General features: G+C 39.5%; 1 protein-coding gene across 2 annotated transcripts in view; it reads left to right on the top strand.

The window, feature by feature from the left end:
- The first annotated feature begins 4,000 nt into the window (after window positions 1-4,000).
- The window catches only part of chfr (checkpoint with forkhead and ring finger domains, E3 ubiquitin protein ligase), a 17,736-nt gene continuing 7,739 nt past the window's right edge, over window positions 4,001-13,997 (top strand). For both annotated transcript variants that reach the window (XM_076104293.1, XM_076104292.1), the window contains exons 1-16: window positions 4,001-4,257; window positions 5,166-5,286; window positions 6,062-6,161; window positions 6,265-6,374; window positions 6,464-6,523; window positions 6,624-6,821; window positions 9,550-9,633; window positions 10,353-10,518; window positions 10,643-10,797; window positions 11,129-11,291; window positions 11,668-11,867; window positions 12,091-12,207; window positions 12,455-12,538; window positions 13,466-13,536; window positions 13,800-13,887; window positions 13,978-13,997. The exon at window positions 13,978-13,997 is cut by the window's right edge and continues 88 nt beyond it. In XM_076104293.1, coding sequence (XP_075960408.1) covers window positions 4,255-4,257; window positions 5,166-5,286; window positions 6,062-6,161; window positions 6,265-6,374; window positions 6,464-6,523; window positions 6,624-6,821; window positions 9,550-9,633; window positions 10,353-10,518; window positions 10,643-10,797; window positions 11,129-11,291; window positions 11,668-11,867; window positions 12,091-12,207; window positions 12,455-12,538; window positions 13,466-13,536; window positions 13,800-13,887; window positions 13,978-13,997 — 1,740 coding nt within the window. In that variant the 5' untranslated portion in view covers window positions 4,001-4,254. The remainder of the gene's footprint in view (window positions 4,258-5,165; window positions 5,287-6,061; window positions 6,162-6,264; window positions 6,375-6,463; window positions 6,524-6,623; window positions 6,822-9,549; window positions 9,634-10,352; window positions 10,519-10,642; window positions 10,798-11,128; window positions 11,292-11,667; window positions 11,868-12,090; window positions 12,208-12,454; window positions 12,539-13,465; window positions 13,537-13,799; window positions 13,888-13,977) is intronic.

Consider the following 13,997-nt stretch of genomic DNA (forward strand, 5'->3'; position numbering starts at 1 on the left):
ATGTGGACATGGTGAATGCAGAAAGACAGAGGTTTTGTGTTATTGCAACATCTCAGATCACACTGTGATAAACATTTAACCTTGCAATAATTGATTTTTTTGGCCACTTGGAGGCAGAGGTTGTGAACACAACACTTTTTATGTTGATATGGTGGACTTGTTAGCAAACAGTTGCCTATTTATACATTAATACCGTTACAGAGCAACATTATCATTCATTTGGAGTCGTGTTTGTGTGCACCTGGTCATGGTAAGTCCAATATTCATTCCCTTTTAGTTCTGTTTTTGATCTTTACCGAATCATGAAGGAAATATCTGTCTAGCGGCTAATTGCTAACTGTGTCTGTCTGCTGTTCGGTGCAGGTAGAATGACATGGGATCGGTGAGGGTGAACCAAAATAGTAAAGTTGTGGCCTAAACAGTTGAACAATGAGCGGAAACTCACTTTAAAGTTCCGTAATGCCGAAGGTAGCTGAAGATTCAGGTGGTAATCATCCATAAATTAATCACTAACAGTCATTTGTTTTCCATTGCCATTTGATACATTGTTACTAAAAAAATATTGATTTAAATAATTGTATGTTTATATATGAATGACTATGAAGTAAAACAATATATGTAAAGATGGGTTAGAAACAAAATTGGCATTTTAAAATGACAAAAAATGTATTTTACAAGATTTATTTGTCAGTTTACAGAACAGAGTTTCACAATGAAATAAGCTGTAAGATGTAGTCCCTTCACACTACACACACATAGAACATATAAACAAATGTTTAGTTCAAATACAATACAATGAAATTAAACGGTTTACAGTTACGTCCATACAAATCCTTATATACCTGGAGAGAATTTGGTTTACCAAAACCAGCATAACACAAATTTATTTGTCTGCAATTTGACCTTTTCCGGCCTCAAACTGTTCAAATGAAACCGTCTGAGAAGTTTAGAAGGGAAATAAGTCTTTGGCAAAAGTGCTTACAACTCATAGTTATCTGAAACGCTACAGGGGGCCCCAACTCCACACTGCTTTTTTGTAATAGGTCACAGCCTAAAAAGGTTGGATTCTTCTTGATGCGCTGTATTTTATAAGCAACATATATCTTATGTAAAACTACATAACTAACAACATCTGTCACATAAATATAGTGGAATAAAAAAGTGTAGTTAAGTATGATATAAGTAGCATCAAATGGAAATACTCAAGTAAAGTCCAAGGACCCCAAAATTGTACTTTCATTGGATATTGACTGTGATTTCCTTGAGCTGTTAAATCCTGATTGTGTACATGCTTTAAATGGTGTGTGAATACCAGTAATCTAATACAGATTCATTTTCTGGATATGACCATATAAAGAGCTACAAATGGACTCAAATGACATCCAGGGACATTGAATGGATGGTGTGTGATACAAGCCTCGCTGTGCTAAAGCTGAAAACATTTCTCTTTCAATGCAGCTTTTGCTGTTGCCAGTGTTTTCTTTGCCGTGATTATGTGTTTTTTTCATCAGACACTGATGTAATGATGAATGATGTAATGAACAACATATTTCATGATTATTTTGTTTGAGATGCATAATTAGGCAGCTAGGTGTGATAATCACTTTAATGCACATTTATTTGGTCATTTTGTTTTACTTGATGCACAGGTGAGATGAAGCCAGTAGCGCAATATGGTGTTTATATGATCACTTGTTTATTAAGTAGACCAGAGGGACCCTGTTGTTTCTGAGGAGAGGCCAGCCACCAGATGCAAGCACGTGTTGATTAAAAATCTTTTTCAAAACTTTCTTTTTCAAAACTTTGTTTGACACAATTTGACACTAGGAATGTAAAAATGCACATGATACGAATATAAAGTTGAAATGATATCCGTCACCACCTAAAATAAATGAATCAAAGCTGAAATGAACTTGATATTATGATTTCAGTTACATAATAAGAATGCAATATTTTAGAAGTAGAAGGAAGAACAACAACTAATGCTTTATTGACAATACCCTCAAAGGGTTACAGTTAAAACATAGCAATAAAGGGATGAGAAGTCTTTCTGCCTGTTTTGATGTTAATTGGCTGCATTTTACTTAGTGACGTTCATCCGTATGACTATTATTAAATGGTTGTAAGTGAGACTCTTTGGGTTTAGTTATCTTGAGGTGAAAGTGCTGAACACAGTGAAGCCCAGTGGGATGGCACCTTCCTCACTATGCTGCTCAGACGCTGCCAGAGGGAGTCTGAACAAAATCCCTGTGAGGATGCCACCTTGTTGACGGAGCAGCTCCAGAGGAAATAATCATCAATTTCCTCAATAGTGATGATATGACGGAGGCAGAGAAGCGTGTGCCGGATCTGGAGAGCACTTCACGGGCTGTCGGCCCCTGTGAGAAATGCTGTGGATGCAACACTCAAGCAGCAGCTTTTCTCCAGATTGCATTATCCTGTTGCTCCACAACCTGCATGTGGCAGGGATGCTGCCCACCCTGCTGTATATCTGAATGGTCTGCAGGAAATCCTTGAAGTTGCACATCAGAGTACAGAGTACATCGAGGAAGATGTACCTTAATTTTGGCTGCGACTTGCAGAGATTATCACTCCCATATGCAAGGGAGGCCTCCCCATGACAAAACTGTTTTGACCTAATGAGGGCCATTGTGTCTCATGGGACGACTGGTGTGGAGCGACTGTGGCTAAGGGAAGAGCAGGGCCGTCCTTCAATCAGAGGATCGGCGGTTCAATCCCCGGCTCCAGCTCTGCTAGCCGCATGTCGATGTGTCGCTGAGTGGCACCTTGAGGTGGTCTGCTATTAACCTGTGGTGAAATTGTTTTGTAACTATGCACCATGTCCTCTAAAATCCCATCTGAAATTAGACAAATTAGATTGGTACAGTAAAAATGTCTGATTTTCAGTACGTGTGGAGTCAACGATGCCCTGAACACATATGCATCAGTCATTGTATGGAATTATTGAGAAAATACTTTTTATAACACTTAAAATATTCAGTTATATTTTCCTGGTAGAAATGTATGACTTTTACTTTGAAATATCTCTTAATTGGTACAGTAAAATGTCTGATTTTCAGTATGGGTGGAGTCAACGATGCCCTGATTACATATACATCATTGTATGGAATTATTGAGAAAAATATTTTTATAGCACCTCAAATATTCAGTTATTAGATATTTTCTCTGTTCAGATGTATGACATTTACTTTGAAATATATCTTAATTGGTACAGTAAAAATGTCTGAACATATATACATCAGTCATTGTTTGGAATTATTGAGAAAATACTTTTTATAACACTTCAAACATTCAGAAATGTACCTGTTTCTCGGTAGAAATCTATGACTTACTTTGAAATATCTCTTAATTAATTGGTAGAGTAACAATGTCAGATTTTCAGTCTGTGTGGAGTCAAAGATGTCCTGAACAATTATACATCAGTCATTGTATGGAAATATTGACATACAATACAATACTTTCAGAGCACCTTAAACATTTCAGAAATTAGCTATTTGAAGGTGCAATTTCAGTTCACAGTTTGTACTTCATAAAATATCTTAATTGGTACAATTAACATGTTTGATTTTTGTTTGGATGTGGTCCGAAATGTCCTGAACACATACATATCAGTAAGTCAGATATTATTAATTTCATTGTCTTTCCAGCAAACCCTCAAATCAAAGAATAAAGACACAATTTAGTTGTATTTTCCCTTTAACTCACGAGATGCAGATAACATGTTTTATATACTTAATGTTGATATAGTTAATTTAATCTTATTTCCACAAATGCAATTTGTATACGCTTAGTTGACAAGCTATTTTGGAAACCGGATGTTGTCCGACGGTAATCTTTTCCGCTTATTTGACATCTTATTTTGAAAACCGGATGTTGTCTCACGTTAACCTTTCCGCTAACTTTGCAAAGTCCTTCGCTCGCTCCCGTTCTGTGCCGTTTGAATGCGTTTACCGTGAATTTCAGCATATAGGCGCACTCAAATTTAAGTGTCTGCTGGGTTGACCACGGAGATCCGAGTGTCTGCTGATTTGACCGCAGTCACTTTAATCAAACGTACTCGGTGTGTTTTGTTGTGAGGATGCCTCAGCACACCAAACGGCCCCTCCTCCATCAGCTGGTGACGGCATAACGTCAACCCCGAGCTTGGCAGGAAGTGATTCTTGTGTGTAGCTGGAATATGAGGAGAAGAAGCTGTTTCACACAGAGCTACTGGGACAGCGAACTACGCGTTTAATGGTAAAGTAACCGTTTTAAACACAAGACAAGTGAGACGTTATTGGCCTTTCAGGTTGTTGCTGAGTGCTCCCGATTGTTATCTTGGGTACACACACTGTGTGGGTGGCTGCTAATGTTAGCAATCGCGTTAGCTTAGTGTTATGATTGACCGAAGTTGTGTGTGTTCATGAAATCCCACAGCATGTGGATCGTGAAACATTCTGTCAAATTGATAGTTGACGATTGAAGTAACTCAACGTTTTTTTTCCAGCTTGTCAAACAGCAAAGCCAGCTGATATCGCTTCATAGCTAAACTAGTGAGCTCTGGAAACGTCTAGCTAGCTAGGTCTCGTTAGCTTGATGAAGAACTTTTGGTTTAGTTAAGCCTGGTTTATTTGGCATGTTGCATATCTAGCCTAACGTTGCTAATCATGTTTTATGAATCGATGAACTTCACTTGTGGATTTGCCATGCATAAAACATTATATATCCACAGCACTGGATTTAAACACTTGTCTTAAGAGAACTTGTGGGACTTAAAAACTAAACGGTTCATTAAGTTGAAATCATATTGGTGTATTTGTGCAAACATGTATTTTTGATGAAGGCCGTAATGAAGAATGGATAGGTGAATTTACTTAAATACATTTATTTTGAAGGGTATGTCTGCTCAGATCCTGAGTGTCTTTAAACGGTTTTTTTTAACCTTAATTGGAATCTGAAATTCAGAATCCATCTTGCTGGCAAAAAAAAGACTTAGTTTGACGTTTAAAGTAATCTTAGTTAATCAAATGTCAGGTTTTGATTTCACCAAAATGTCACACTGATGGGTAATTTCACTTTCTCTATACTACCACGAGCCTAATACTCTATAAAAACAGTGCCATAATTAACCCTTTCCAAACTTGTTTTCTCATCGTTTCTTGTAGAGAAAACATTTGAAGATGAACAGTTATCAAAGAGGACAACCATGGGGAAAGCTCGTCAAAGTGGACTCCAGTGAAACGATCCTGCTTTTCAACAGGGAATGCACAGTTGGCAGGAAAAAAGGTCGGTTCATTTCTATATGTAACGTATTATGGAATGGACAATAAAGATGTGTCTTCACCTTCAATTGTAGACGTTAAAACTTTTAGAATTCTTTAACCTGCTACCAAAGCTCAAGATGTGATGTCTATTAACAAAAGACAGTCCTGTCTGCAGCATAGACATCGCTGTCAGTGTCTGGAGCCCTTAAAAACCTCCCCCTTGAAAACACAAAGCCTTCTTTAGTGCACCAAACTTAGACAGCCCCTTGTGACGATAACAAAAGGGCGTCCATTGAGAACGTGTGCAGAATATTAAGTAGTTTTTTTTTGTGTATGGGCTTTTGCTTAAGAAAAGTTGAGGCCTATATTCCCCCCCTATGTCTGCTTTGTTGTTGAGAGCTTTTGGGAGTCTACTTTTTTGCAATGCAAAGCGACTAGCCTTAATTGGTTTGCATATGTCTGTGCAATAAAAGGTTTAAATAAATGTCCATGGAACACCGTTTCAGGTGAATCTCAATAGAATGAGTTTGCATTTTCGTCATGTTTATTTTATTATATATAGGCTGAAGATTTGTTTTTGTTTTTAAAAGTCAGAGAGGGAAAAAAATAGAATTAACACGAAAACATGTGTTATCATTTTCTCAAACCGATGCATATATTACTCTTTACACTCCTCCAAAAAGAGGCACTAAAAGGCTGAAACATTCATTAAGTAGATTCTGTCATAGAGAGCCAAAGTAATCAGTATCATGTCTACTCTGTGTTTTCATTGTTGTGTTTTATTATTTTGCTGCCAGGATGCTATCTGTCCTTCCCAGCCAACAAACTGGTCTCAGGGGAGCACTGCAAGATTGTGCAAGATGAAAGCTCAGGGCTGGTGTGGCTTGAAGACACGAGGTACCAGAAATTAAATCAAACAAACCATGTTTCGGAAACGCACAAAACCTTTTACATTGTCCAGTGACATGTCCAATTGCATGTTTGTCTGTATGTGATGTAGCACTAATGGTACAGTGATCAACATGTCCAAACTGGTCAAGAAGCAAACTCACATGCTACAGAGCGGCGATGTCATCTACTTTGTATACAGGAAAAGTGAGCCAGAACAAAGTGAGTTCGGTTTGTTTTTTTAGCCAATGATGTTTATATGAATTTATAAGATGGAAAGACGGATAACATCTGCTCTTGTCACCCTGTAGACATTGCCTACGTTTACCACTCAATCCAAATGGAACATGCTAATTCAGAACATAGTTATGGTAAGTAGCCAGGTAATTCCCCACAGCTCTTTTGTCGAATGTCACCATTTTTATTCCACAGCACTCGGCTACTAATCCCCACCCTGTATCTGAACTTCAGACACGGAGCGGTCAGCCCACAGTCCTGCCTCTGTTCCACCTTCAGAGATGTCACTCTCTGTGGAGCCTGTAATGCTCGCAAAGGCTTCTCGTGATCCAACTCTGGAGGATCCTCAGCCCTCCACTTCCACTTCCCACTTCTGTATCGGGAGCCCTACTACTTCTGGTTCTGTGGCAGCCAAAGCCTGTCCTGCTTCTGGTAGGTTTTCTGCTAACACACTACTGAAGAGGCGTGATTATCAGCTTTCCCTCTGGAAATTAACTCCAGGAAGTGACTTCTTCCAGCCAAGAAATAGTCCGGCGCATAACTCCCCAAAAAACCCCAACATGTTGCCGTTGCACTTTGGTTTTTGTACCTTTTGGACAGAACCAAGCTAGCCTAAGCTAAGCTAACTGTCTACAGGCTGTAGCTTCATATTTAACAGACAGGGGAGTGTTATCGGTATTCTGTAAATAAACCGCACAAGAATATTTCCCCAAATTACAAACTATTCCTTTAAATGCACTATTAACAATGTAAAATAATTAACCCAGGAGTAGTTTATTTTAATTGTCTAAAGTAAGGGTGCTTGATGTTGCCTGGCAATAACATCATGGTATTGCATAGTATTTGATATAATAATATAACTGTAATAACATAAGTTCAGCTTGCTGGTTACATTTATCCAGCCACGCCCTGTATTGTTTGTGTGTAATAGGAGGCGGAGTCACAGGATGTTAGAGGAGCAGACAGAGAGGCCGAGCTGTGACTCTTCTTCTAAATTAACCCCCAGATCACAGTCATTGATGTAAGCAGACCTGCTGATGTTAGTCAATTGATTGCAACTGATCAATACTGAACTTTAAACTTCAACTCAGACTGTGTTGGGCCAGGTGGTGATTATTACACATCTTCAGTGAGTCTGCTCTCATCTGCTTTATACGTTTTTGTTTTTTTTCTTCTCCTCACAACTGACTGAGCCATTTCCATCCACTTTTCCCAACCTTCAAAAACTCAGAAGGTTGATTTATCATTTGCGTGACATTTGGACGTGCTGCTCTGGCTAATTACCCGCGAAATGACGGATGTTTGATCGAACTAAGATCAGTCACCTGCGACTTGTCTCGTAGTCAATGCACTTTCTAGATGATGCAGTAAGTGTCCTTTGTTCAATTTAATTCAATTGAACAAATCACACAAATTCAATAGTTCAAAATCACACCTTCCCGCGACCCTCACATCGGCACAGGCAAAAAAAAGCTTTAACAGGGAGAGCAACAGAGGAGGGATCCCTCTGCCAGGATGGACAGAGGAGTGCAATAGATGTCATGTGTACAGAATGAACAACATTACAGAGTTACAACACATATGACATAAATTATTCATATAATGAGTAGTAAGCAGAATAATGATGGACAAATTACGACTACTAATAATAACAGCAGCAGTGGATATAGTAGAATAACAATGATAACAAAAGCAGTGATGGTATCGGTAATAGCAATGGCAATGCGACTACTACTAATAATAAAGATAGTAGCAGTGGGTGTCAGCAGGACCACGGCAGGACCAGGGTCCAGATATAACCACGATCCACGGAAACCTGTGAGGCGAGAAAGCACATAGACTCCGGGTGAGAAAGAAAGTTAGTAATGTGAATTAATGGGACATAAATATACAGAAGGAGATGAAGAAGAAGAGAGAGGAGCTCAGTGTATCCTAGGAAGTCCCCCGGCATTCTAGGCCTATAGCAGCTTATCTAGGGGCTGGACCTGAGCCAGGCCAGGTCCAGGTATAAGCGTTCTCATACAGGAAAGTCTTAAGCCTACTCTTAAATGTGGTGAGTGTGTCTGCCCCCCCGGACTGAAACTGGAAGCTGGTTCCACAGAAGAGGAGTTTGATAACTGAAGGCTCTGGGTCCCATCCTACTTTTTAAGACTCTAGGAACCACCCCACATTTAGGGAGCGCAGGTAATATGGTACTATACGTAAGCTCCTTAAGATATGATGGTGCCTGACCAATTAGGGCTTTGTAGGTGAGGAGAAGGATTTTAAATTCTATTCTAGATTTTACAGGGAGCCAATGCAGAGAAGCTAATACAGGAGTAATATGATTCTTATCTTAGTTTTAGTTAGTACACGAGCTGCAGCATTCTGCATCAACTGGAGAGATTGAAGAGACTTATTAGAGCAGCCTGATAATAAGGACTTGCAGTAATCTAGTCTAGAAGTAACAAATGCATGAACTCATTTCTCTGCATTGCTTTGAGACAGGATGTGCCTGATTTTTGAAATGTTACGTTGGTGAAAAAAGACAGTCCTAGAAGTCTGTTTTATCTGAGAGTTAAAGGATAAATCACATCAAGCATATATATATATATATATGTATATATATATATATATATGTATATACATATATATATATATATATATATATATATATATATATATATATATATATATATATATATATATATATATATATATATATATATATATATATATATATATATATATATATATATATATATATGGTGAATAAAATTGGTCCAAGCACAGAACCTCGTGGAACTCCGTGACTAACGTTGGTGTTCATCGAGTTTTCATCGTTTACATATAGGAACTGATATCGATCTGATAATTAGGACTTAAACCAGTTTAGTGCGGTTCCTTTAATGCCAATCAAATGTTCTAGTCTCTGTAACAGGATGTAATAATCAATGGCGTCGAACGCAGCACTCTGGTCTAACAAGACAAGTACAGAGAGGAGTCCTTTCTCTGATGCAATTAGAAGCTTTCGAACCAACTCCTCCACAGTAGAGCTGGTATATGAAGCTATACCCCTTGTCGAAATCTTTTCGACTAAATTCTTCCAGCGTCAAAACAAGCCGTTTGAAGTATTGACAACATTATTTGACCCAAGTCTCTCTTTTCTCCATATAATCAGACCCGGCTAAAGATGCTGCCCCAGCACAGGAAAAAGACATGGACAACATGGAGCCGGACAGCAAGAGGAAGAAAACTGATGACAGTAGGTTCTTTTATTTGGAGATTTACCTGTTGTTCCTTGATTCCTCACATTAGATTTTATGCCAAATTAAGGCCTAAAATGCAAATTAACTATGTTAATTAAACAACTCCCCAGCCAGTAGATACAATTAAATCTGCAACATAAAATATAATTTAATATGTTTAAAGCAGGAACATCAGTTTGCCTTTATCAAATAATCTGGTTGATTCTTACAGTATCTTGTACTCTTTCTTCTCGTATCTTCACCACACAGTTGCTTTATTCTGTATGAGAAGCTTCTCCTTCAGTTCATTAAACCCCTGCAGCCGTCTGAAGGCAGCAGGACTGTTAAATATTATTCACTCATTAATCCTGTGCTTCATAACTTATACTCATACTAAAAAATAGACTTGTGATGTGACTGGCTGAGACTGTATTTTTGACTCGGCACACTCTTAAAGTCCTTTATGCCAGCCCTTCGGCACTTTGCGCTGCTGCACATACATGAACCAAAATAGGAGGTGCACTTGAGATGCCCACACAGTCCGTGTGCCCAAGACCTAGCACTTCACACTTGGACAAATATAATCGGGCCCTTTATGTCTTACCAGAGCTTTACTTACTTTTGTTCCAAACAAAACCTTTTTTTCACCCTCAAGCACAGCCCGGAAGGGTTTTGTAAGCCAAACTAGACACTTCAGTCTGAATGTAGAACTGATATACCGTTGTTGTGTTTACAGGTAAAGATTATGATTTGGACTTGCCCCACACCTCCAGCACGGAAATGGTCTGTTCAACTAAGGGAGGCCTTTTGTCTAAACCACCTGTGGAAGTGACTAAGACGGACAAGATGGAGGAGAGCCTGACATGTGTTATTTGTCAAGACCTGCTGCATGACTGTGTCAGGTAAGATTTAAAGGACCCTTCCATCTGCACAGAGATCCAAGCGTGGGGGCTTGAACCACTTTGCATACATGCAGCATGTTACAAAATGGCAATAGTTTGTTTAATTGTCTTGTTTTTGCTTTAGCTTGCAGCCCTGCATGCACGTCTTCTGTGCTGCCTGCTACTCAGGCTGGATGGAGCGCTCTTCTCTCTGCCCCACCTGCCGCTGCCCTGTGGAGAGGATTCGTAAGAACCACATCCTCAACAACCTGGTGGAGGCCTACCTCATCCAGCACCCAGGTTTGCACAGATAGAGAGCATTTTAATAGCACCTTTTAATCTTCACTCATTATTTTAGTCAAAATGCCAGCAACCTGTATTGCCTTTTCAACTGAAAAAGGTTGTAAGTGGATGTAAAAAGAGCCTTGCATAACAAGCATTTGAAAATTGTTTGTTGCTGAGGTTTTTGTTTTCCACCAAAGCTGACTTGGTAGAGATTCAAACAAGAGAGAAGGAATGGCATGTAAGCAAGACCTGCTTACCTTGTATGATTTCCAAAATGGTATAAATGAATAGAAAGTCTCAGTAGATACTGACTTTGTATTTGTGTGTGTCCCCGTCTGTCCCGCAGAAAAGTGCCGCAGCGATGAGGACCTGAAGAGCATGGACAGCCGTAACAAGATAACTCAGGACATGTTGCAGCCAAAAGTGGAGCGCTCTTTCTCAGACGAGGAGGGCAGTTCAGATTACCTCTTTGAGCTCTCTGACAATGACAGTGACTCCTCAGACATGGGGTACGGTCTGAATGCTTGTGTTTGTAGGAAACCAGTGTTCGTTTTGGCACCTGACTGTGACGTTGTTTTACATCTGTCTAAATCATTTGATGAAAATGTATATTATTATTATTAGTCAAATTTTGTTAGTTTCGACAAAAACTAAAGACCTTTGTCTAGTTTTTGTCAGATCATTTTTAGTCTAATTGTTTCCCTTTAGAGGAGAAGCTAAAGTGTCAGATAATCTCGTGATATTTCTTGTCATTTTGTCAAAGATCTTGTTTTCAATGGTTACTTTTTGTTATGTTAAGAGGTAAATATATGGTAAAATAGGTTGTCGACAAATAATAAATAACTTCTCCATGTGATGATTTTCTTTTGTGTTTCTTGTCCCCAGCCAGCCTATGGTGATGTGCCGACAGTGTCCCGGCTACAGGAGGGAGGTCAGTCAGGTGCTGTTTGCTACAGGTTCCAACTACTGGCTCCCTTGTTTGCCGGCCCCACCGCCTATACCTCCTCCACCCAAACCGGCAACGGAGGAAGGGTCCGCAACGCCCACAGGGGAGCAGCCTTCAACATCCTCTGCCACCCCCTCAGGTGATTATGGGTGTATATTAGATGGGACGATCAGTTGCTAAAGTTAGACCTTTTACTCAATGGTAAATTGAAGGGTACCGCATTCTGTTATAATCCTAATATGTGTTCCGCAATTGGTAAAATCATCTGAAAACCCACTTTAGCACAACTAAAGATCCTCCTGCCTTCCATTCACGTCTTAGCTCCCATCGAAAACCTTTTTCTGCTCCTGTCCTGTCTGCAGCTCCTCCGGAGTACCGCTGCCCCCCCCAGGGCTACCATCTCGTCTGCACCTGCTGCCTGCAGCCAATGCCAGACAGACGGGCCGAGCCAAACGGCGAACAGGTTATTGCTCAGCGATGTAAGTGGTTGTTGTTGTTCGTCCCCCTGCAGAGATTTAATGTAATATGTTTGATACAATCATACTGTCATTCAGAAAGCTGCATGTAGCTCGAGTTAAATAGAAATGGACTAACTAAAATGCATAGACGATATAAGCCAGATGGACTTTTAATTTGTGTAACTTTGCCATGCATTCCCGTCTATGGGTAGGTTGTCGTACAATTATACACCTCATGCTGTATGCATCATGTGCTGTGTGTTGGCAGGTGTGCTGTGCCAGCGACCCTTCTGCCACATGTACTGGGGTTGCCAGAGGATCGGCTGTCAAGGCTGTCTGGCTCGATTCAGTGGTATGTATCTTATGTATGACTTATTGCTGGTTAGTAGGCTTCGACCAGCATGGGATTTATTTTTGACTGATGGCAATATACGTTTTAATTGAAGGAGCTGATTCCCAAATAGTGTCCAAATGCAATATCTGTATATTGTGATGATTGTCAGCCTCAGATTATAAGCACGGTGTGTTTCCTGTATATATGTGTGAAGGAAAGAATAAATGTAGGTGCTTTTAGAACAAGCACAGTATAGCATGTACACATGTATCATATTTTAGGTATTCCACTTTAAGTGATAATAATGTAATAACAAGATAGAGTTTTAGTTTAAAAGCTTGATACACAGTTCAGCAGTGGAGGAAACGTACACGTTAGAAGCTGAGATCAACTTAAGAGTCCTGCTCACGGAGCTCTTGAGCTCTGTAAACACTTTCTGTTGACACTGCCGCTCAAAAGTTGTTCTACTTTCCTTTAATAATGGCGATTGAAACAGTATTATTCAGACACAAGTATATTATCTCCATGTGAAAGAGTTTTGGCCACAAAAGAAGAATGATTAAATGATTCTAACTTCCATTTAGCTGAAGTGGGAACACAGTGTTGCATGACGGGGGAGATTACTGTTGCAACTTTGATTCAAAATTAGTTTTCCAGTCCAGAAAAGTTATCCTTGATCATTATTGAACCACAATGGTGCGATTGGGCTCTAAATATTTTGGGAAGCCGTTTTTCTTTGGATGCATCTATTTGTAAAGAGTACTTTCTACAACCTAAATGCATCAAACACCATTCAGCCATCGGACTGTACTGAATCAAGCTTTTTTTTTTTTGCAGGTTAATCCAAACTTTTGAAAGGATGCTCAGCTTCTCAGGTGTATTTTGCTGCTGTTTGAAGTGTTGTAGTTTGCTAAATGTTTGACAGTTCAAATCCGTTTTTTTCAGAGCTTAATCTGACGGATAAATGCCTGGATGGTGTGCTGAACAACAATAACTATGAATCGGAGATCCTCCAGGTAAGATGTTAGTTGTATTTGTTTGTATATTAGAATGCATGGGAGAGCTTACTATTACTATAACTGCTGCCAAAAGTGTTTACATTCATGATACTAGTCTAAAACATTACTCTATGGATCTGTATAAAAATAAACAAGATCTCCAGATTACAAAAATATCAACCAGCAAACCGTAGACTCCGCTTTACAACCCATGCTGCACCTATCTGTTATACATGCAATGTTAAGATGCTGCTGTTTGTGCGTTTCCATTCTTCCACCAGAACTACCTGTCTTCCAGAGGGAAGTCATGGAGAGATCTGCTCCAGGAGTCTTTGCAGGCTTTCCAGCAGGGAAACTACTATCTGTCAGGTGAGGCTTCAGATCACAACCCATGGACGTCCACACTGTCGTATAAAGAGAGAGAGAGAGTGGTGATATCCTTGACTCTGTCTCCATCAGATTGGCGAATCTCTCCAAAT

Source organism: Anarhichas minor, unplaced genomic scaffold, assembly GCF_050575085.1.
Source record: "Anarhichas minor isolate MPS153535 unplaced genomic scaffold, ASM5057508v1 ptg000030l, whole genome shotgun sequence".
Lineage (NCBI taxonomy): Eukaryota > Metazoa > Chordata > Actinopteri > Perciformes > Anarhichadidae > Anarhichas > Anarhichas minor.